The sequence below is a fragment of the Ylistrum balloti genome, unplaced genomic scaffold (genome assembly GCF_031769215.1).
Source record: "Ylistrum balloti isolate Yb309-2 unplaced genomic scaffold, AGI_CSIRO_Ybal_v1 Utg370340, whole genome shotgun sequence".
Taxonomy (NCBI): domain Eukaryota; kingdom Metazoa; phylum Mollusca; class Bivalvia; order Pectinida; family Pectinidae; genus Ylistrum; species Ylistrum balloti.
The window spans coordinates 296,990-314,043 of NW_026782245.1; the positions used below are offsets into that span (position 1 = coordinate 296,990).

The 17,054-nt window shown below is 33.6% G+C and overlaps 1 protein-coding gene across 1 annotated transcript; it reads right to left on the bottom strand.

Annotated features, from left to right (window-relative positions):
• Nucleotides 1-5,820: 5,820 nt before the first annotated feature.
• Nucleotides 5,821-15,613, bottom strand: LOC132553610 (26S proteasome non-ATPase regulatory subunit 14). Its single transcript, XM_060217865.1, has 11 exons — nt 15,579-15,613; nt 13,604-13,688; nt 13,210-13,284; nt 12,950-13,069; nt 12,186-12,256; nt 11,123-11,273; nt 10,171-10,278; nt 9,574-9,648; nt 9,229-9,354; nt 7,073-7,135; nt 5,821-6,434 (listed from the first exon to the last, which is right to left on the bottom strand). Exons 2-11 carry the CDS (start codon nt 13,649-13,651, stop codon nt 6,336-6,338), a joined length of 936 nt encoding a protein of 311 aa, XP_060073848.1. The 5' UTR covers nt 13,652-13,688; nt 15,579-15,613; the 3' UTR covers nt 5,821-6,335.
• Nucleotides 15,614-17,054: the final 1,441 nt, after the last annotated feature.

Here is a 17,054-nt window from a genome sequence, read left to right on the forward strand (position 1 = left end):
CACTTCATACAAGCGTTTCGAAAGAGCTGCGTCACGCCTAATGTAGCAGTACACAGTTTCTCGCTGTGGTCATGGGTGATATTTTTGTTCATTATATTACCCAATTCATAAAGAATTTAATTAAAATTTTTAAAAAAAATCCTTGCTAAAATTGGCATTGTCACGTTGAAGTGGACAATGTGGGATTTCATTTTTTTTCAGAGTAATATTTTACCATTGTGTTGGAGATTACTGTGTGGTCAGTGTCGAATCCTTATCTTTGCAAGAAAAACCGGTTAGATGATTTACAGGATCGGGCAGGATCGGGTAGAATTGGGCAGGATCAGGCAGAATCGGGCTTGAAAAGTGCCGTTTTAATTATTTTCATGACTTTCTTTTGCATTGATATCATCATATGGTACACATTATGAATAAGTTTTAAGGAAAAATGAAGACGTATCACGTAAAACACTCTTATCTGTTTTGGTCGCGCAAGACCGAAAGACGATTTACAGGATCGGGCAGAATCGGGCGGTTTATATGTAGAATTTGGGCATTAAATTGTTCTTAGTGTAATTATTTTTGTTTTTAAATGACCATCATTCGTATATTTAAGTTTCAAATTGACCAAAAATGGCGAAAATATTGTATTTTTCTCGCAGATTGTACTTTGCCGTGCAAGACCGAAAGACGATTTACAGAATCGGGGCAGAATTGTGCCGTTTTATTTATTTGAATGAATTACTTTTGTATTAAAACCAACATATGTTAAACATTCTGATCAGTTTTTATAAAAAAAGGAAACGTATTAATTAAAACGGGAAAATTGAAGACATATTACATAAAACACTCATATCTCATAAAACCGAAAGACGATTTGCAGGATCGCACAGAGTCGGGCGGAATTCTGCCCGATTCTGCAAATCGTCTTTCGGTCCAATGCGGCACATTATGTTATGTGGAAAGAACACAATATCTTTTTTGGCCTTTTTGATCAATATGAAATTATGATATTTTAACCAGAGACGTATATATCACATGTGATATATACGTCTCTGTTTTTACTAAGGCCATTGAACACTACAATAAGTACACTAAAAAAACAATTTAATGCCCAAATTCTACATATAAACCGCCCGATTCTGCCCGATCCTGTAAATCGTCTTTCGGTCTTGCGCGACCAAAACAGATATGAGTGTTTTTTGTAACACGTCTTCATTTTTCCTTAAAACTTTTCACAATGTGTAACATATGATGATATCAATTCAAAAGAAATTAATAAAAATCATTACAACGGCACTTTTCTAGCCCGATTCTGCCCGATCCTGCCCGATTCCGTAAATCGTCTGACCAACAAGCAGGAAGTGAATTTTCTTACTGTGTACACGTGATCATGTTGTGAATGACTTCCGTGTTGGAATATGCTGAAATGTACGTAGTTTGTTACCATGACAGCGTTGTTGATTTTAAGACAGCAAATCAGAACTGAAATTCTTCTATACGTTTGTAGTGTTAGGTTGGAACTAGCAGTATTTTTGCATATTTAACATTTTCAGTTTGTAACCATGGCAATCACATGTCAGAAATCAGGAAATTTTTGATTTACACAATTTTTATCTCTCTACTATTAATGTAATTGTTATGTAGTTTATAAATATATATATAAACGTAATGATGTCTTTTTCCAGGGACGTATAATACAGTATTATACGTCCCTGTTTTTTCATAACCAATCTGCTATACGTGTATATGTCAAACATGACCAATAATTTCAGGAAAAAGCAAATTAACTGTTTACTATTTCCTTATAGCAGAGCGCAAATTTCATACAAGTAACAAAAAGTGAAATAAAATATTTTTGATGAAGCATATATTATGCCAAATTAACATACGTTTTGTCTAAAATTAAATTTAATTTGTGCAAAAACTATTTCATGTGTATGTTATTTATGCTACATAAGGGTCGATATTATTCCTTTAGGGAAATTTCTGTTGTTCCAGTATTTGATGTTAAATGTAATGGTAAACAACAAATTTAAACAGGTCACTAGTTACAGTGAAAAGGAAATGTTTACAAATGTAAATATAAATTAAACGTCAACATTCTATTTATCTTTTGCCCAATTTGTATTCATATCTACTGTTTACTACCATTTGGTACCAGTTCAATTCTTAAAGGTATTTCATGTCAACAAATGAAATATTGTATAAAATATAAGAACCTTTTCTCCATGGTATTGAGAAAATATCTTTACTAATCACAAATTGTCCGAGGAAATATTTTTAATAATCACAAATTGTCAGAGGAAAGATCTCTGATAATCACAAATTGTCTGAGGAAATATTTTTAATAATCACAAATCGTCTGAGGAAAGATATATTGAATAATTACAAATCATCTTAGGAAATATTTACAGTAATCACAAATCATCTGTTTCTCATCATTGGAAAACAAATGTTTAAACAACTCTTTCTCAATAACCAAAAGGGCAAGACTGCTGATATTTGGCCAGTAGCATGGTAAGATGAATTGCTACCAATTTTGTTCATATTACTGACCTTGACCTACTTTCATGGTTAAAGGTTCACATTCTTTTAATGACATCTTCTCAATAACCATAATGGCCCCTGGTACTAATATTGGGCATGCTGGAATGAAGGGCTACCAAGTTTGTTAAAATGAATGACCTTGACCCAGGGATCTGGGATGAAGGGCTTCCAAGTTTGTTCACCTTTGACTACTGTCAAGGTCATAGGGGTCAAATTTGTTGAAATACATAAGTTACTTCTTTTCAATAACCAAAAGTCCAAGGGTCTTGATATAGGGCCTGTAGCATGCTTTTTCAACAAGCGATATGTCTAGAGTAATGGCATCTTGTAGTGCATGTATAAAGAATAGGATTTCAAGTTTGCAGAAAATGTCTGTATGAACCAACAATGTCTTCTATGTATGCTGTGGTGTAGTTGAGCAATTTATCTTAAGCCTATTTGGCCTCTTTCATATATAGGTCTTTATAGTCAGATGACCCTTAAGGCCCATGGGCCTCTTGTTCCTATAATGCTCTAGTATTTTCTGTGGCAACAATTTTTCCTTACCACTTGTTAATTCTAATTAAACTCTGAGCAACCACGGCAAGATCTTGTACCTATTCCGGGATATACATGTAAATCTATCATATTCATATTTTGACATTCATGTACCTGAAAAGACAAAGATTTGAAAATTATATTCATGGCAAATGTTGTCAATGACACAGAAATACTCTTTGTTCTTTCGTAAGAGTCAACATGTACATCTTATTTTCACATTTTGAACTTGTTTCATCAGTATTTTGTCTCAAAAAAGATTTTTGATGTGTCAGTGTTTTTTTTAATTCAATATATAGAAATCCAAAATTATAAAGGAATCAAGACAATTAACATGCTAGATGATATCACCTGCTTCAACTCCCTAGCATGGTGTCCTCACAGTCAACATGGTATGTCTCATTTTCAAACAGTCATCATATACATGCTTCTATACCTCAGCTGAAAGATATGGATCATACCCAGCCATGCACTGCAACATATGATCATACCCAGCAGTGCACTGCAACGTATGATCATACCCAGCCGTGCACTGCAACGTATGATCATACCCAGCCGTGCACTGCAACGTATGATCATACCCAGCCGTGCACTGCAACGTATGATCATCCCCAGCCGTGCACTGCAACGTATGATCATCCCCAGGCGTGCACTGCAACGTATGATCATCCCCAGGCGTGCACTGCAACATATGATCATACCCAGCCGTGCACTGCAACATATGATCATACCCAGCCGTGCACTGCAACGTATCATGTGCTTAGTATTCCTTGATACATCAACAACGCCAGTTTGATTAAGATAGGAATTGTGATTTCTTCAATACTGATCAATATGATGGAATTCTCTCTGATCAACAATAGATTTTGTGCATATGCAACTTTTAATTTGAAAAAAGCCAATCTAGGTATTTCCATAGCTGATCACATTTGAAGTAACTTCTTAATCCAAAGGAAAAGAATTGGCCATCATGTTCAAAAAGTATTAACACAATCTGAAAATTAGTTTGTGGAATAAGTTGCAAGCAAATTTCATATCAATCAAAATTATGAACAATGGTGATTTTGTGATTCTTGACAACTTTTTCAATGTCTATGTTATATAAGGGAAAGAATTGTCTCTTTCCTAGTCTTTTATTTCTAAATGATATAGAAACTTATCATATATTGTGTGGTATTAAAATCGCACGAATAAACTATATACAAATACATACTTGCTGTACCAACACCCACACCATATTGTGTGGTGCATAGAGACCTTGAATGACATGCATTGATGGCCAATAGTTCTTTTTTTTCAACAAATTTTCACTCAAGGTGTATTTTATACTGAAGCAAAGTAACTGCACAGATTTAAATATATGAAGTTTATGAAGGTGATAATTACACATATGGCAAAATTCACGAATATATCCTTGACCTCCATCGGCTGTCAGGTATATTGCCATACCATCAACAGATGGAATGTAAAGAAGGGAGGTAACTCATTGATATCAGAATGTATACATCACTTTAAACAATCTTGGGAAAGTTGAACATGAAGATTTATAAGAGTGTAAAATTACTGTGTTTTCAAAAATGAACTAAACTGTGTCCAATGTTAAAAGGAAAACTTGAACCCTCCCGGGTAACCTGTTGTAGATTGTGTACATGTATCTACAATTGTACAGACTATCACTGGTTAAGCCTGAATCGTCCCGACATTCTTTCCATTTACATATTCGGTTTTTCGTAATACAGTTATCTGCTCTTGTGAGCAGATATTGATCGTTACTTTGTGAGAGTAATGTTATAAATTTGTGAGGAAACGACATCAAATAGACGGAATATGAGCCTGGAGTCAATAACCAGATCAATATATAGTTGTATAGAATACATGGTCAGTGTTGGATATTTTAGCGAGCGTGAAGAATGACAAATAGAGGGAGCCACTGTTGTCTATCCCGAGCTAAAATGCAGCTTATATCTTATTTACCATGCAACGCTGACTGAAAATCAGGCGATCAAAGCTTAAACAGATTGTTGTTAATGTTTTCCCAAGGATGACATTACACTGAATTTAGCCTGGTGATGTACACCAAAATAATTGCTCCATCCGCAAATATACTTGTAAACTCTAATGTAGATTACAGTAATTTGATAATTTCAATGAATTTGTTCATTACAAAAAACAAGATGGTTTACTGCAACAATTATTTATATTTTAAATGTAATATTTTAGTTCATTCATAAAAAGTAATTATGTTGAATAAATGCTAAAATACAGTTATTTTCACATCACTCCAGAATACAGGGCAAATATATGTGCCAGGTGAAATCTGATGAGGGCAGCCCCAGTTGTAGCATAAAAGAAAGTTAATGTAACATTGAATTATTGGATCAAACCTCACCGTTCAGCAAAAGTCGCATACCACCATCAATTATATCAGAACAGCTTAATGCACCTGTTGTAATGCCAAATTCATTTGCCTGGATGTTTTGATAAGTTTTGCAACTATCCCTTTGTATGTCCCAAATAAAATTATCAATGTCAGAACAAAATATATAAGTTAATTTGTGGAATACATTATACATCTGACGGAAATTTTACAAAAAAAATGTGGGAAAATTTATCTATGTTTTGATAAGCCAACTGAAATCACCAATTTAATATGCTTCTCAGGCCTTGAATGAATAGAAGGGGAGATAATATCAGCCAAAATCCATTATGTGATATTTCAGAAATAAATGTAAAATTAAAAGAAAAATCTCAACAGAAATTTTCAAAATTTTATTCTTAAAAGAATTAATTATAATAGCACATATTTGGACTTAGGTTGGTCATGTTGAATTTTTTGTAACTGTGATGAAAACCTGTATTTTCATACTCCATATATCCTCTGTCATTACAATTATGTAACAAAGAATCTGACGTCCATGGAAGAGAAACTGGTCCATCAGCACTCTTATTTATCATGACCTTTATCGTATACAATGAGAATTGTTACAAGTATGACCAATAGTTTCAGTGTGGACAAGTAATTTGACCGACCATCTTGTATACGTCCAGGCAGATCTGTTCAAACTTGTCCCTGGTCAGTTGGGGTAAGCTCCAAATTACATTATCCGAAATGGTCTTTCTTGCTGCAAATTATTATTTACAGCACTTAAAAGTTCTGTCAGTGACCTGTTTACAAGACCTTCAGTCACCATGTCAGATAAACAAAATTTTCTACACATGAAGGTCACCATGTCAGATATACATTATTTTCTCCACAGTCTTTCTGGACATCATTTGAACACTACAGTATGAAGCATAGCTCCTAAACACTGCACTATATTGGTTGTCATAAGAACATCCACATGCTCCTCCAGATGGCGCTTTGGATCCTGTCACACAAAGATAAATAACAAAGCTTTAGTGGGTAAATAGAAAAAAAATACATAAGCATCTGTTTCATCTCAATAAACAAATTCCATTTTATCCAAATAAATAAACAATACAAAATATTTACAACTTATCTTCATATTCCACCTTTTGGAATGCATAGTCAAATGTTCTAGAGAGTGGGTATTGTTGTCATGTGAACAAAATCATGAGGAATTGGTGTAATTTTCTCAGGAAAACTAATAACACAACAATGACTACCTACTGACAAGAGCAGATAACTCTGCATTACAAAAAAAAGAAAAATTTCAATGTATTATCCAAAAAAGTGAGGCTTTAATTCCATATTTTTCAAGCTTTATCAACAGTGACAATGAGTAATCATATGCTTTAGTAACAATTTTGGTTCAGTTACATACATCTACGGTTTTTATTTACAAATATAATCAAGACAGCAATTTATACCAGCTTTTTCTTAACTATGATAATTTGTCTTTTACAGTTTATTCCTAATAAATAGTTCATCTGACCACCAAAACAAAAAGGAAAGTAATGTTCTTTTTATTCATTTATCATTCATATTTGACATATAATGATCTTTCCATCTTTTAAACATTCAGAAGGAATTTGTACCACATACCAGTTTGCCAACATTTTTTATAGCCAATTGTTCCTGGGTCATATTTTCTTCTTCCTCCAGAGCCTGTGAAATGAGAAGAAACCATATTAAAACTGTATATCAATGTTAAAACAAGCCTATATCACAAACATTTTAACAATTTTATAATGCAATGGTATACTTTACCATCTCTATAACACAATACAGCATACCAACTTAACAACAGTATACCAAACAACATACAACTTTACAGTATACCAAACATCATACCAACTTAACAACAGTATACCAAACATCATACCAACTTAACAACAGTATACCAAACATCCTACCAACTTAACAACAGTATACCAAACATCATACCAACTTAACAACAGTTTACCAAACATCCTACCAACTTAACAACAGTATACCAAACATCATACCAACTTAACAGTATACCAAACATCCTACCAACTTAACAACAGTATACCAAACATCATACCAACTTAACAACAGTATACCAAACATCATACCAACTTAACAACAGTATACCAAACATCATACCAACTTAACAGTATACCAAACATCATACTAACTTAACAGTATACCAAACATCATACCAACTTAACAGTATACCAAACATCATACTAACTTAACAGTATACCAAACATCATACCAACTTAACAGTATACCAAACATCCTACCAACTTAACAACAGTATACCAAACATCATACCAACTTAACAGTATACCAAACATCCTACCAACTTAACAACAGTATACCAAACATCATACCAACTTAACAACAGTATACCAAACATCATACTAACTTAACAACAGTATACCAAACATCATACCAACTTAACAACAGTATACCAAACATCATACCAACTTAACAACAGTATACCAAACATTCTACCAACTTAACAACAGTATACCAAACATCATACCAACTTAACAACAGTATACCAAACATCCTACCAACTTAACAACAGTATACCAAACATCATACCAACTTAACAACAGTATACCAAACATCCTACCAACTTAACAACAGTATACCAAACATCATACCAACTTAACAACAGTATACCAAACATCCTACCAACTTAACAACAGTATACCAAACATCATACCAACTTAACAACAGTATACCAAACATCATACCAACTTAACAACAGTATACCAAACATCATACTAACTTAACAGTATACCAAACATCATACCAACTTAACAACAGTATACCAAACATCATACTAACTTAACAGTATACCAAACATCATACCAACTTAACAGTATACCAAACATCATACCAACTTAACAACAGTATACCAAACATCATACCAACTTAACAACAGTATACCAAACATCATACTAACTTAACAGTATACCAAACATCATACCAACTTAACAGTATACCAAACATCATACCAACTTAACAACAGTATACCAAACATTCTACCAACTTAACAACAGTATACCAAACATCATACCAACTTAACAACAGTATACCAAACATCATACCAACTTAACAACAGTATACCAAACATCCTACCAACTTAACAACAGTATACCAAACATCATACCAACTTAACAACAGTATACCAAACATCATACCAACTTAACAACAGTATACCAAACATCCTACCAACTTAACAACAGTATACCAAACATCATACCAACTTAACAACAGTATACCAAACATCATACCAACTTAACAACAGTATACCAAACATCATACCAACTTAACAACAGTATACCAAACATCCTACCAACTTAACAACAGTATACCAAACATCATACCAACTTAACAACAGTATACCAAACATCATATCAACTTAACAACAGTATACCAAACATCCTACAAACTTAACAACAGTATACCAAACATCATACCAACTTAACAACAGTATACCAAACATCATACCAACTTAACAACAGTATACCAAACATCCTACCAACTTAACAACAGTGTACCAAACATCATACTAACTTAACAGTATACCAAACATCCTACCAACTTAACAACAGTATACCAAACATCATACCAACTTAACAATAGTATACCAAACATCATACCAACTTAACAACAGTGTACCAAACATCATACCAACTTAACAACAGTATACCAAACATCCTACCAACTTAACAACAGTTTACTGTAAATCAAGTGAGTGTTACAATCAGTATATCCACCTTGTGGTAGTTCTTGGCCAGTTCCAGCATCTCTTTAACAGTATTCTCGTTATTTGTACAGTGCGTGTTGTAATCCTCCAGAGACAGACCATCCACCCAACTCTTCTTGTGTAAGTTAAGCAACATCTACAAATGTCAAGGATAAAAATATTAATAATACGAGTTATTTCCCCCTAGATTTATTGCCCTGTTTGATTATTTGATTTAGCTTGTGGTTACCTCAACTTAACTATATTACACTCTTCAAGAATACTTAAGACATTAGTTTAAATTGTTCTTTAATTCTATAGTATTTCACATTGTACCTATACCAGACTGTGGTGTTTCTAACAACAGGAATATTACCTTCTGTTCCAGCTCATTTTTCCTGTAATTGATTGCAATCGAGTAGTAATGTCTGTTGAGTCCATGTATCAAAGCCTGAAATATAAAGTCATAGACTTACTCAATGTATCATAAAATTAAATATAAATTATTATATCAAATTAAATTAGTCGTTTGGCTAAACATGTTTCATCCTCAATAAAGAATGTTTATCATTTTCATTATTATTATAAACACTTCTCTTATCTAGAATTTGCAAAAGAATGAATATTACTGGCAACTGGCATCTTTATTATGCATGAAATAAATATTGTGTTTTGCTAAAACACAAGAAAAAATTAGTTCCTGATGAACGATTATAAAGATATACATTTGATCATCACATCAAATGAGGTTTAAACAATTAGACAATCAATCATGTGATCATGTGATCATATGACCACTACCAGATATCAAAGCCTTAAGTAACAAGTCAAACATTATAATAACTTTCATCTATCTCACAGCACCAAATTCTACAAAGTAATTTCCTGGCAACAGTATCAATAGGAAAATAAATTTCCTCACTGAAATAAGTCCTTGTTACAAGCATGTCTCCAGTATTATATAGATACCTACCTGTATCGATGGTTTATGGAGATGCCCCAGGTTAGATGTGGTCTGTCTAGGTTCTTGACCCAATACCATCATGTTTGGGTTGATCAGACGGAAAGCATCTATCACCACCTAGATTTAATACAAAGAAACTTATACTACATTTTACAAATGTATAAAAATTTAAAGAAGTCAAAAGGTTTACAAAAAAGTAATATTAATACACATTACAAATATATGAAAACATTTCTAAACCGAAATGTAGTAACCGTTTCTAAAAATAAAAACAAATTCTATTCACCAAATAAGTATTACAAGAGGCCTGGCGACCTTGATGGTCCCCTGAGATAAGCAATATTGAAAATAAAGGTTAAAGGATAGTTATCAAGTGTCATAAAACAGAAGTTGTTACACTGAATATAGTAAGCCAGTGTCAATATGTGAAACTTACAGTACAGTCTAAAAAAATATTCCTCCCCAGGGAGAAATTTGAGACTCATTTTGGTAATTAATGCACCTTAAGATGCTTCCATGCATAAAGAGTATTTGATTCTACCATATCTGGGTGTTGAGAAGAAGATTTTTGAAATTTAAGTCAATCTGACCCCTTTTGGACCCACCCCTCAGGCCCCTTGGGGGTGGGGGGGGGGGGGGTTGGTGGTGGGCTGTATAATTTTCAATTTTGGTTCATCTTAAGTAAGGAAAGATTTCTGCAAAATTTCATTAACATCAGATCAGGGGTTTTTGAAAAGAAGTAGAAAATGTTAAATTGTTTTTGGACGCATGGCACTGATGAAGGTGATTAGAACAGGTCACCATGACATTTTGTTTCAGGTAACCTAAAAATTCTGTTATCAATATAAATGTATGCATTGTACTTCATTTTTGTTTCATTTATATTTGAATTTTTATCAGGAAAATATTAAAGTTGACAAGTAATGATGAAGAACCAAGAAACAACCAATTTAATACCTACTTTGCCCTTCACACTCTGAATTGGGTCAACAACAACAGCCACGGCACGTTCTGACAGGGCTTCAAAACTCTGTTGAGTATTGATATCTACACCAGACAGCCAGCAGCCAAACCCGGGATGAGAATGATACCATCCTACCACCATCTCTGGTCTGTGAAAAATCATACATGGAATATGTAAAACAGTATTTCCAAAGAAAGGCGTTCTAATTGATCAAATGAACTGACAACAAAGTGGCCATTACTGAAAATCCTAAGAGCTGAGAGCAACTGGTCTTCTCATCAATTTTTACTCAAAAACAAGAAAAGACAGTAAAAAATATTGTGTTCATTGTGCATAGCCATCATATACAGCAGTGATAAGATTTTTAATGCTTTTTGTGCTGAGCACATTTCACTACAATTATGACTGATTGCCTTAATTTCTGTTTACCTATGCCATTTTTTTATTTCAGTTATTGTGAGTAAGCTAAATCATCATTGCACTTAATATCTAAATAAATAAATTTGGTTATGCATTAAAATTTGACAGCATCAAAATACTGGTATATATACAATAACTTCTTTACCAAAACCAGGAGGTTGGCTATTTATAAGAAAATTCAATGACTTTATGATTTTACTGGACGGCAGTGGGCTTATTACCAGACAGACATGTGCTGATTGCTGGATAAATAAAAGTTCACGTTATTTAACACAGAATATGGGAGAGTGAATGGACCAGTTTAAATGTTAACAAGCACATCCTTTCAATGAGAATCTCCAAGAGAAATTAAGGTAATGTTCAGGTTAACAAATTTAACTCTAAAAATTTGTATATTAAATAGATGTTATAAATATACCATATATGTAACATGTAAATAAACATTCAAATTCTTGATGTTGACTCTATTTATCTTTTTCATTTCTTTTTCTTATTTTCCATCTATTTTTTTCAGTATTAAGAGTGCATCTATGAATCAACTTGACAATGAAACAGCATCATTTCAAGTTCTCAATACAGTGCACTGAATCTCAAAATACTTTTTACCTGTTCAAACTTGACCATAGCTTATAAAACTTACCTGCCGGTCTGTTTAAGCATGTCCAACATTTTTGCCTGGAAAACTGGGTCGACTGCTTCAACACTCACTCCCTGAAATGTGTAATATTATTATGACATTCTTAATGGCCAGTCAACACATTAAAGGTCATTATGGCCATCAAATGGTAAAACACACAGCGATCCAAAAAGGAAATAACATCAAACAAACTAAAAAGTAAATGAAATGTGTAAAGACCATAAGAAATATTGGAATATGAAAGCTTTACAATGAAGTTGAAGAACAAAATCTAGAAGTAATTTGGGAGTAATACTCCACTCTTGTGTAATACTCATTAAGTATAAAGACTTGTCCTATGTATAGCAAAAATACTGATAAAGAAGAATTAGTCTAGACTATGCATTTTTTACTATGGATTTGTTTTCAGTTTTACCTGAATGTCCTCACAACAGCCATGATCACATGACAACTGTGTCTATGGTAATTTGTGCCACTATTGGACACTTATAGTGCTATCACAATGAAATGTCATAATATGGAAAGAAGCATGACATCCCATTCAGTCAAATTATACTAACGACAGACTTACATAATGTACCAATCTTTAAACAGCCAATTCAATGCTGAGAAATAAGCACAGCATAATGTATCTTCTCAATGATTATGATATGCATGCTGCAGGCGTAACCTATAACTTTCCTCGCCTATAAGGAATATCAAACCTATCATTGACTGTTTCAGCTGAGCAGGCAAACATATCAATTGCCCAGACTAGGGTAACTTACTGTTCCTGACTGGGGCATGGCAAACACATCAATGACTCGGACTGTATAGTCGTCTACAAACTCTCCAAGCATTAGTCCCATTACCTCCATGGGTACGCCTGCTCTTCCATGCTTAAGCATCTTAAAATAGAAGCAATTTTTAAATTGTTCATAAAAATTATGAAAAAGTTTTTTTTTTCTACACTTGAAAAATTTATTAACAGGTAGTCTAATCTTTCAAATGAAGATATTGCAGACCTCATATAAATGAAGATACTTACCTTGAGGAGGGCCAATGATGAGATATACACCTGCTCAGCAGTGTCAACAGCTGGAGCATCTGTTGGAGGCGCACCCTGTAATATGGTTATTAAATAAAAAAAAATATTGACAAATACCTGACACTGTGATACTTGCTTAAATGATAATGTCTACTTTATTTTATAAACAACTCCGCCTAAATATAATTGTTTCAAAATTATTGCATATTTCCCTTCTGTTCATTAATAATATAGTATATCCCCTATTTTTATGCAAATTTAACAAGTATTTTAATTCTTATTCAAATGAAATTATTAAAAAAAAAAAGATTTTCAAAGATGCTTCATTATCTTGAGGCCAGAAAGGTTGATCAGTACAAATAAAGCCAGTAGTTGTTACAGTATAAAACATTACCTGACCAAGTCCTGGCATTCCTCCTCCTAATCTTAAAAGTCTCTCCATTGTGTTCCAAACAATATAAACTATTCCTTACTGCAACCTACAAAAATAACAATATTTCAAATAAACTGCTATTTTGCTAATCCATACACTTAATATTATTTTTATCATAAATACACAGAAGTCCTTTCAACTTCTTTGAATTTACTGTAAATAAAAGCGCTTGAATTGACATGATTTTTGTTGGACTCCACAGTTTGAAATTCGATGGCCACTTTAATTGGATATTGAAAAATATGATCTGGATTTAACTGAAATAACTGAAAAAGTAATGTGAAGTAAGCCTATTTTACTCTTTATTTTGAACACCATTTTAATCTACTGAGCTTTTAGTGAAGCAATCAAAGTCTCACCAACCTCTTGTCAAATAATATCCAGCCATAGCCTTCAAAAATCAAGAGTAATGGGTACATGTTTCAAAGGGCCATTAGGTAAAAAGACTTTATAATCAATTCTATTGTATAGTTATCAAACTTGTATGTATTTAGATGATGGTTGTTGTCATGTTCAAACATAATTTTGACTACCATATTTTCCAGGTTATAAGCTGCACTGGTATATAAGCTTTACCTGTTTTTTTTTTCAAAAAGTTTGTTGACATAACAGACAATGGAGGGCAATTTTTCAAGATCGTCAGTGAAACATTTAAAAAACTTTGCAAATGAGTTATTCACAGATAATCCTTTATTTCATTGATGTATTTCAAAAATCGTTAAATGGAAAATATTGAACTTGTTTGGCTTTAGTCTTTCATAGATTGTCAATGCACAGATATAGGGCCTGTAGTTATGAATGGTTTTCTCAATCTTTCCATCGGTGTCCTACTATTAAATATTAAAGAAGGCCCTTGTATGCTGACCAAATTCTTAGTCCAATATTATTTCTTCTTGTAAGTTACACAAGGGCATTTATATTGCAAACAAGCATGGAGGTTATTCTAGAATTTGACCTATAACCTATGACCTGTTGATCCAAGGATACAAAAGGCTATAGTAAACTTCTCCTTGGGCTTCGAAGTAACTGCAAAAGTCCAGAAGATATTATTGTGATTTATAAAAAAGGTATGGTACGTACTCGTTAAAAAAAAAAGCACCGTGACATACTGGTGTATTGGTCACTCCAAAATCATGGATGAAATTAAAAAAATGTCGGAGCTAGATCACAACAAAATTTTTCTGAACATTGTTTTAGAACAAAAATTCAGGGCAAGCTCAGACAGCCAAATGATGGCAACATTTCAAATTTTAAAAGGAACACCAAAGGTAATAAAAACTTGTTTACATTTCAATATACATAAATCTACAAAAATGTTAACTTAATCTTATCAATTGTCGGAGACACCAAGACAAAAAGAAATCTCAAATAGATACCCAGAATTCTTCAGACTAGCACGACGTCAATATCACGTAAACATAAACGTAAAATAGGGTCAGTGTCCTAAAGCTGTATTTTAGCTCAGGACAGAAATGCGAAAGTAGCTCACCACTGTAGTTTTTTATCCTCGCCAAAATACAGATTATATAGACCCTATATGTTTTTTTCTGACACGGACCACGCCATCTCCTGATCGATCGTTGTTGGTGTGGTCTATTTTCTTTGTGCTTGGATTTCAATCTACGAAAATCTACACTACTTTTCTCACAGTGTCATACGATATTTTCAATGTTGAAAGATGCAAGTAAATATTCTATTGTATTCTTTAATAATGACAAAACATCAAGTTAAATAAGATTTTAGAATGAATCTGGTAAAATACAATCCGGACGCTTGTTACTGTTTTTGTTATTGGCGGATTTTAAACATGTACCGTCATGAACGACTATTTTCACGAACTATTTATACAAACGTAAACATGTGGTTCGATTTTAAAATAAAACACGACAAATGCCCTGAAAATCATCTGTAAGAACATTAAACTTAAATATATTACCTGCCTTCAACCGGCCCAACTTGCAAAATTTTACCGGAAATACATTGAATGTACTAAATTTAGAGACGTAAACTTCGAATTCCGTTTTTGTATTCCGGAAAGCCAACTACCGGGGAATGTACGTCACAGCTAACTCGGTGGTGATGGAGAAAAGCCATAGGGATAAGCTGCTATTGTTATCGAATACCTTTTATCATATCAGCGCATACGGAACTTCATTCCGTTTTCGACCTGTACCTTCATTTGTCAGTTCACCTAGCACTGCTCAGTGGAGGGGCCTTATAGTTAAATTCTGCAAATTCTTCCAAATTCTTAGTTTAGTTTAATACATACATTTGGGATGGGGAAACATATTATATTTGTTCCTCTTCCAATTCTTCAATTATAAGATTTCGTTCAAAGGATCAATGTTTCAAGGGGACTCAATTAAGGTAACAAAAACAAAAATATGTATTTCTGGCTTCTGCATGAAAAAATAGGATTTATGGATCAGGACAATTCTCTTTTAATAGTGTTTTCTTGCTTTTTACTTCAGATACAAAGTATGTTTTATTTTGAGATGTTTATCGGAACGTCTACATATATATTGATAATTAAAACTGACAGCCTTTCCGGTACTATTTTTTGCCGAGCTTCGGGGCAGATAGAGGCAACATACATAGACAAGGTAATTAGTATTTGATTAAGTGCGACTTTCAGCCCCTAGCCCCGCCTCAACTTTTAAAGGAAATTAAAACAAAATACACAGTTAATAGTTTGGTCAAAATCATCATTTTTAAGAAAGTGCATAATAGATGTACATTTGTCCGGATCTCCGGATCTCCCGATTTCACCTTTAGTTTTTGTGCAAGTTTATGATGTTTTCCGTTTGTACAATTTTGATTTTCCATTCATTGTGTCTTGTGTGTGTTGGTGTTATTACATCAACTGGCAGGAGGTTCGAGAAAGGAAGCTCATATGGAGCAACATCTTGACCATGGATGGGCAACGCATTTCTACTGGGATCTGTTATTGGTGTGCTACCAAGAACAGCGAACCTTTGTACACGGGGTCTCATTGAAGATCCGAATGTAGATCTGAACGTCAGGGTGAAATTCCCATTGGAAATCATCACCACAACTGAACAGGTCATCATTGTGGAACTGATAGTACCATTGGAAGAACTTATCGAGGAGGCATACGAGCGGAAGAAGGCAACATATAAGGAGATGGTGGATTATTGTCAGCAGAAGGATTAGTGGGTACTGTCCTTCCCTGTGGAGGTTGGCTGTAGAGGATTTGCTGGTTAGTCTTTGTGGAGGGCCATGAGGAATATAGGTGTCAGCGGGAAAGACCGGATGTATCTGATTGCAATGTGCCAGCGAGCAGAGTCAGCATCAATGTGGCGGTGGAGGAAGCGGGCAGAATCGCAGACATCAAAGTGTTGTGTAACTCTTCAGAATCACTCCAATATAGACTTTGTGATTTGGAGTGAAG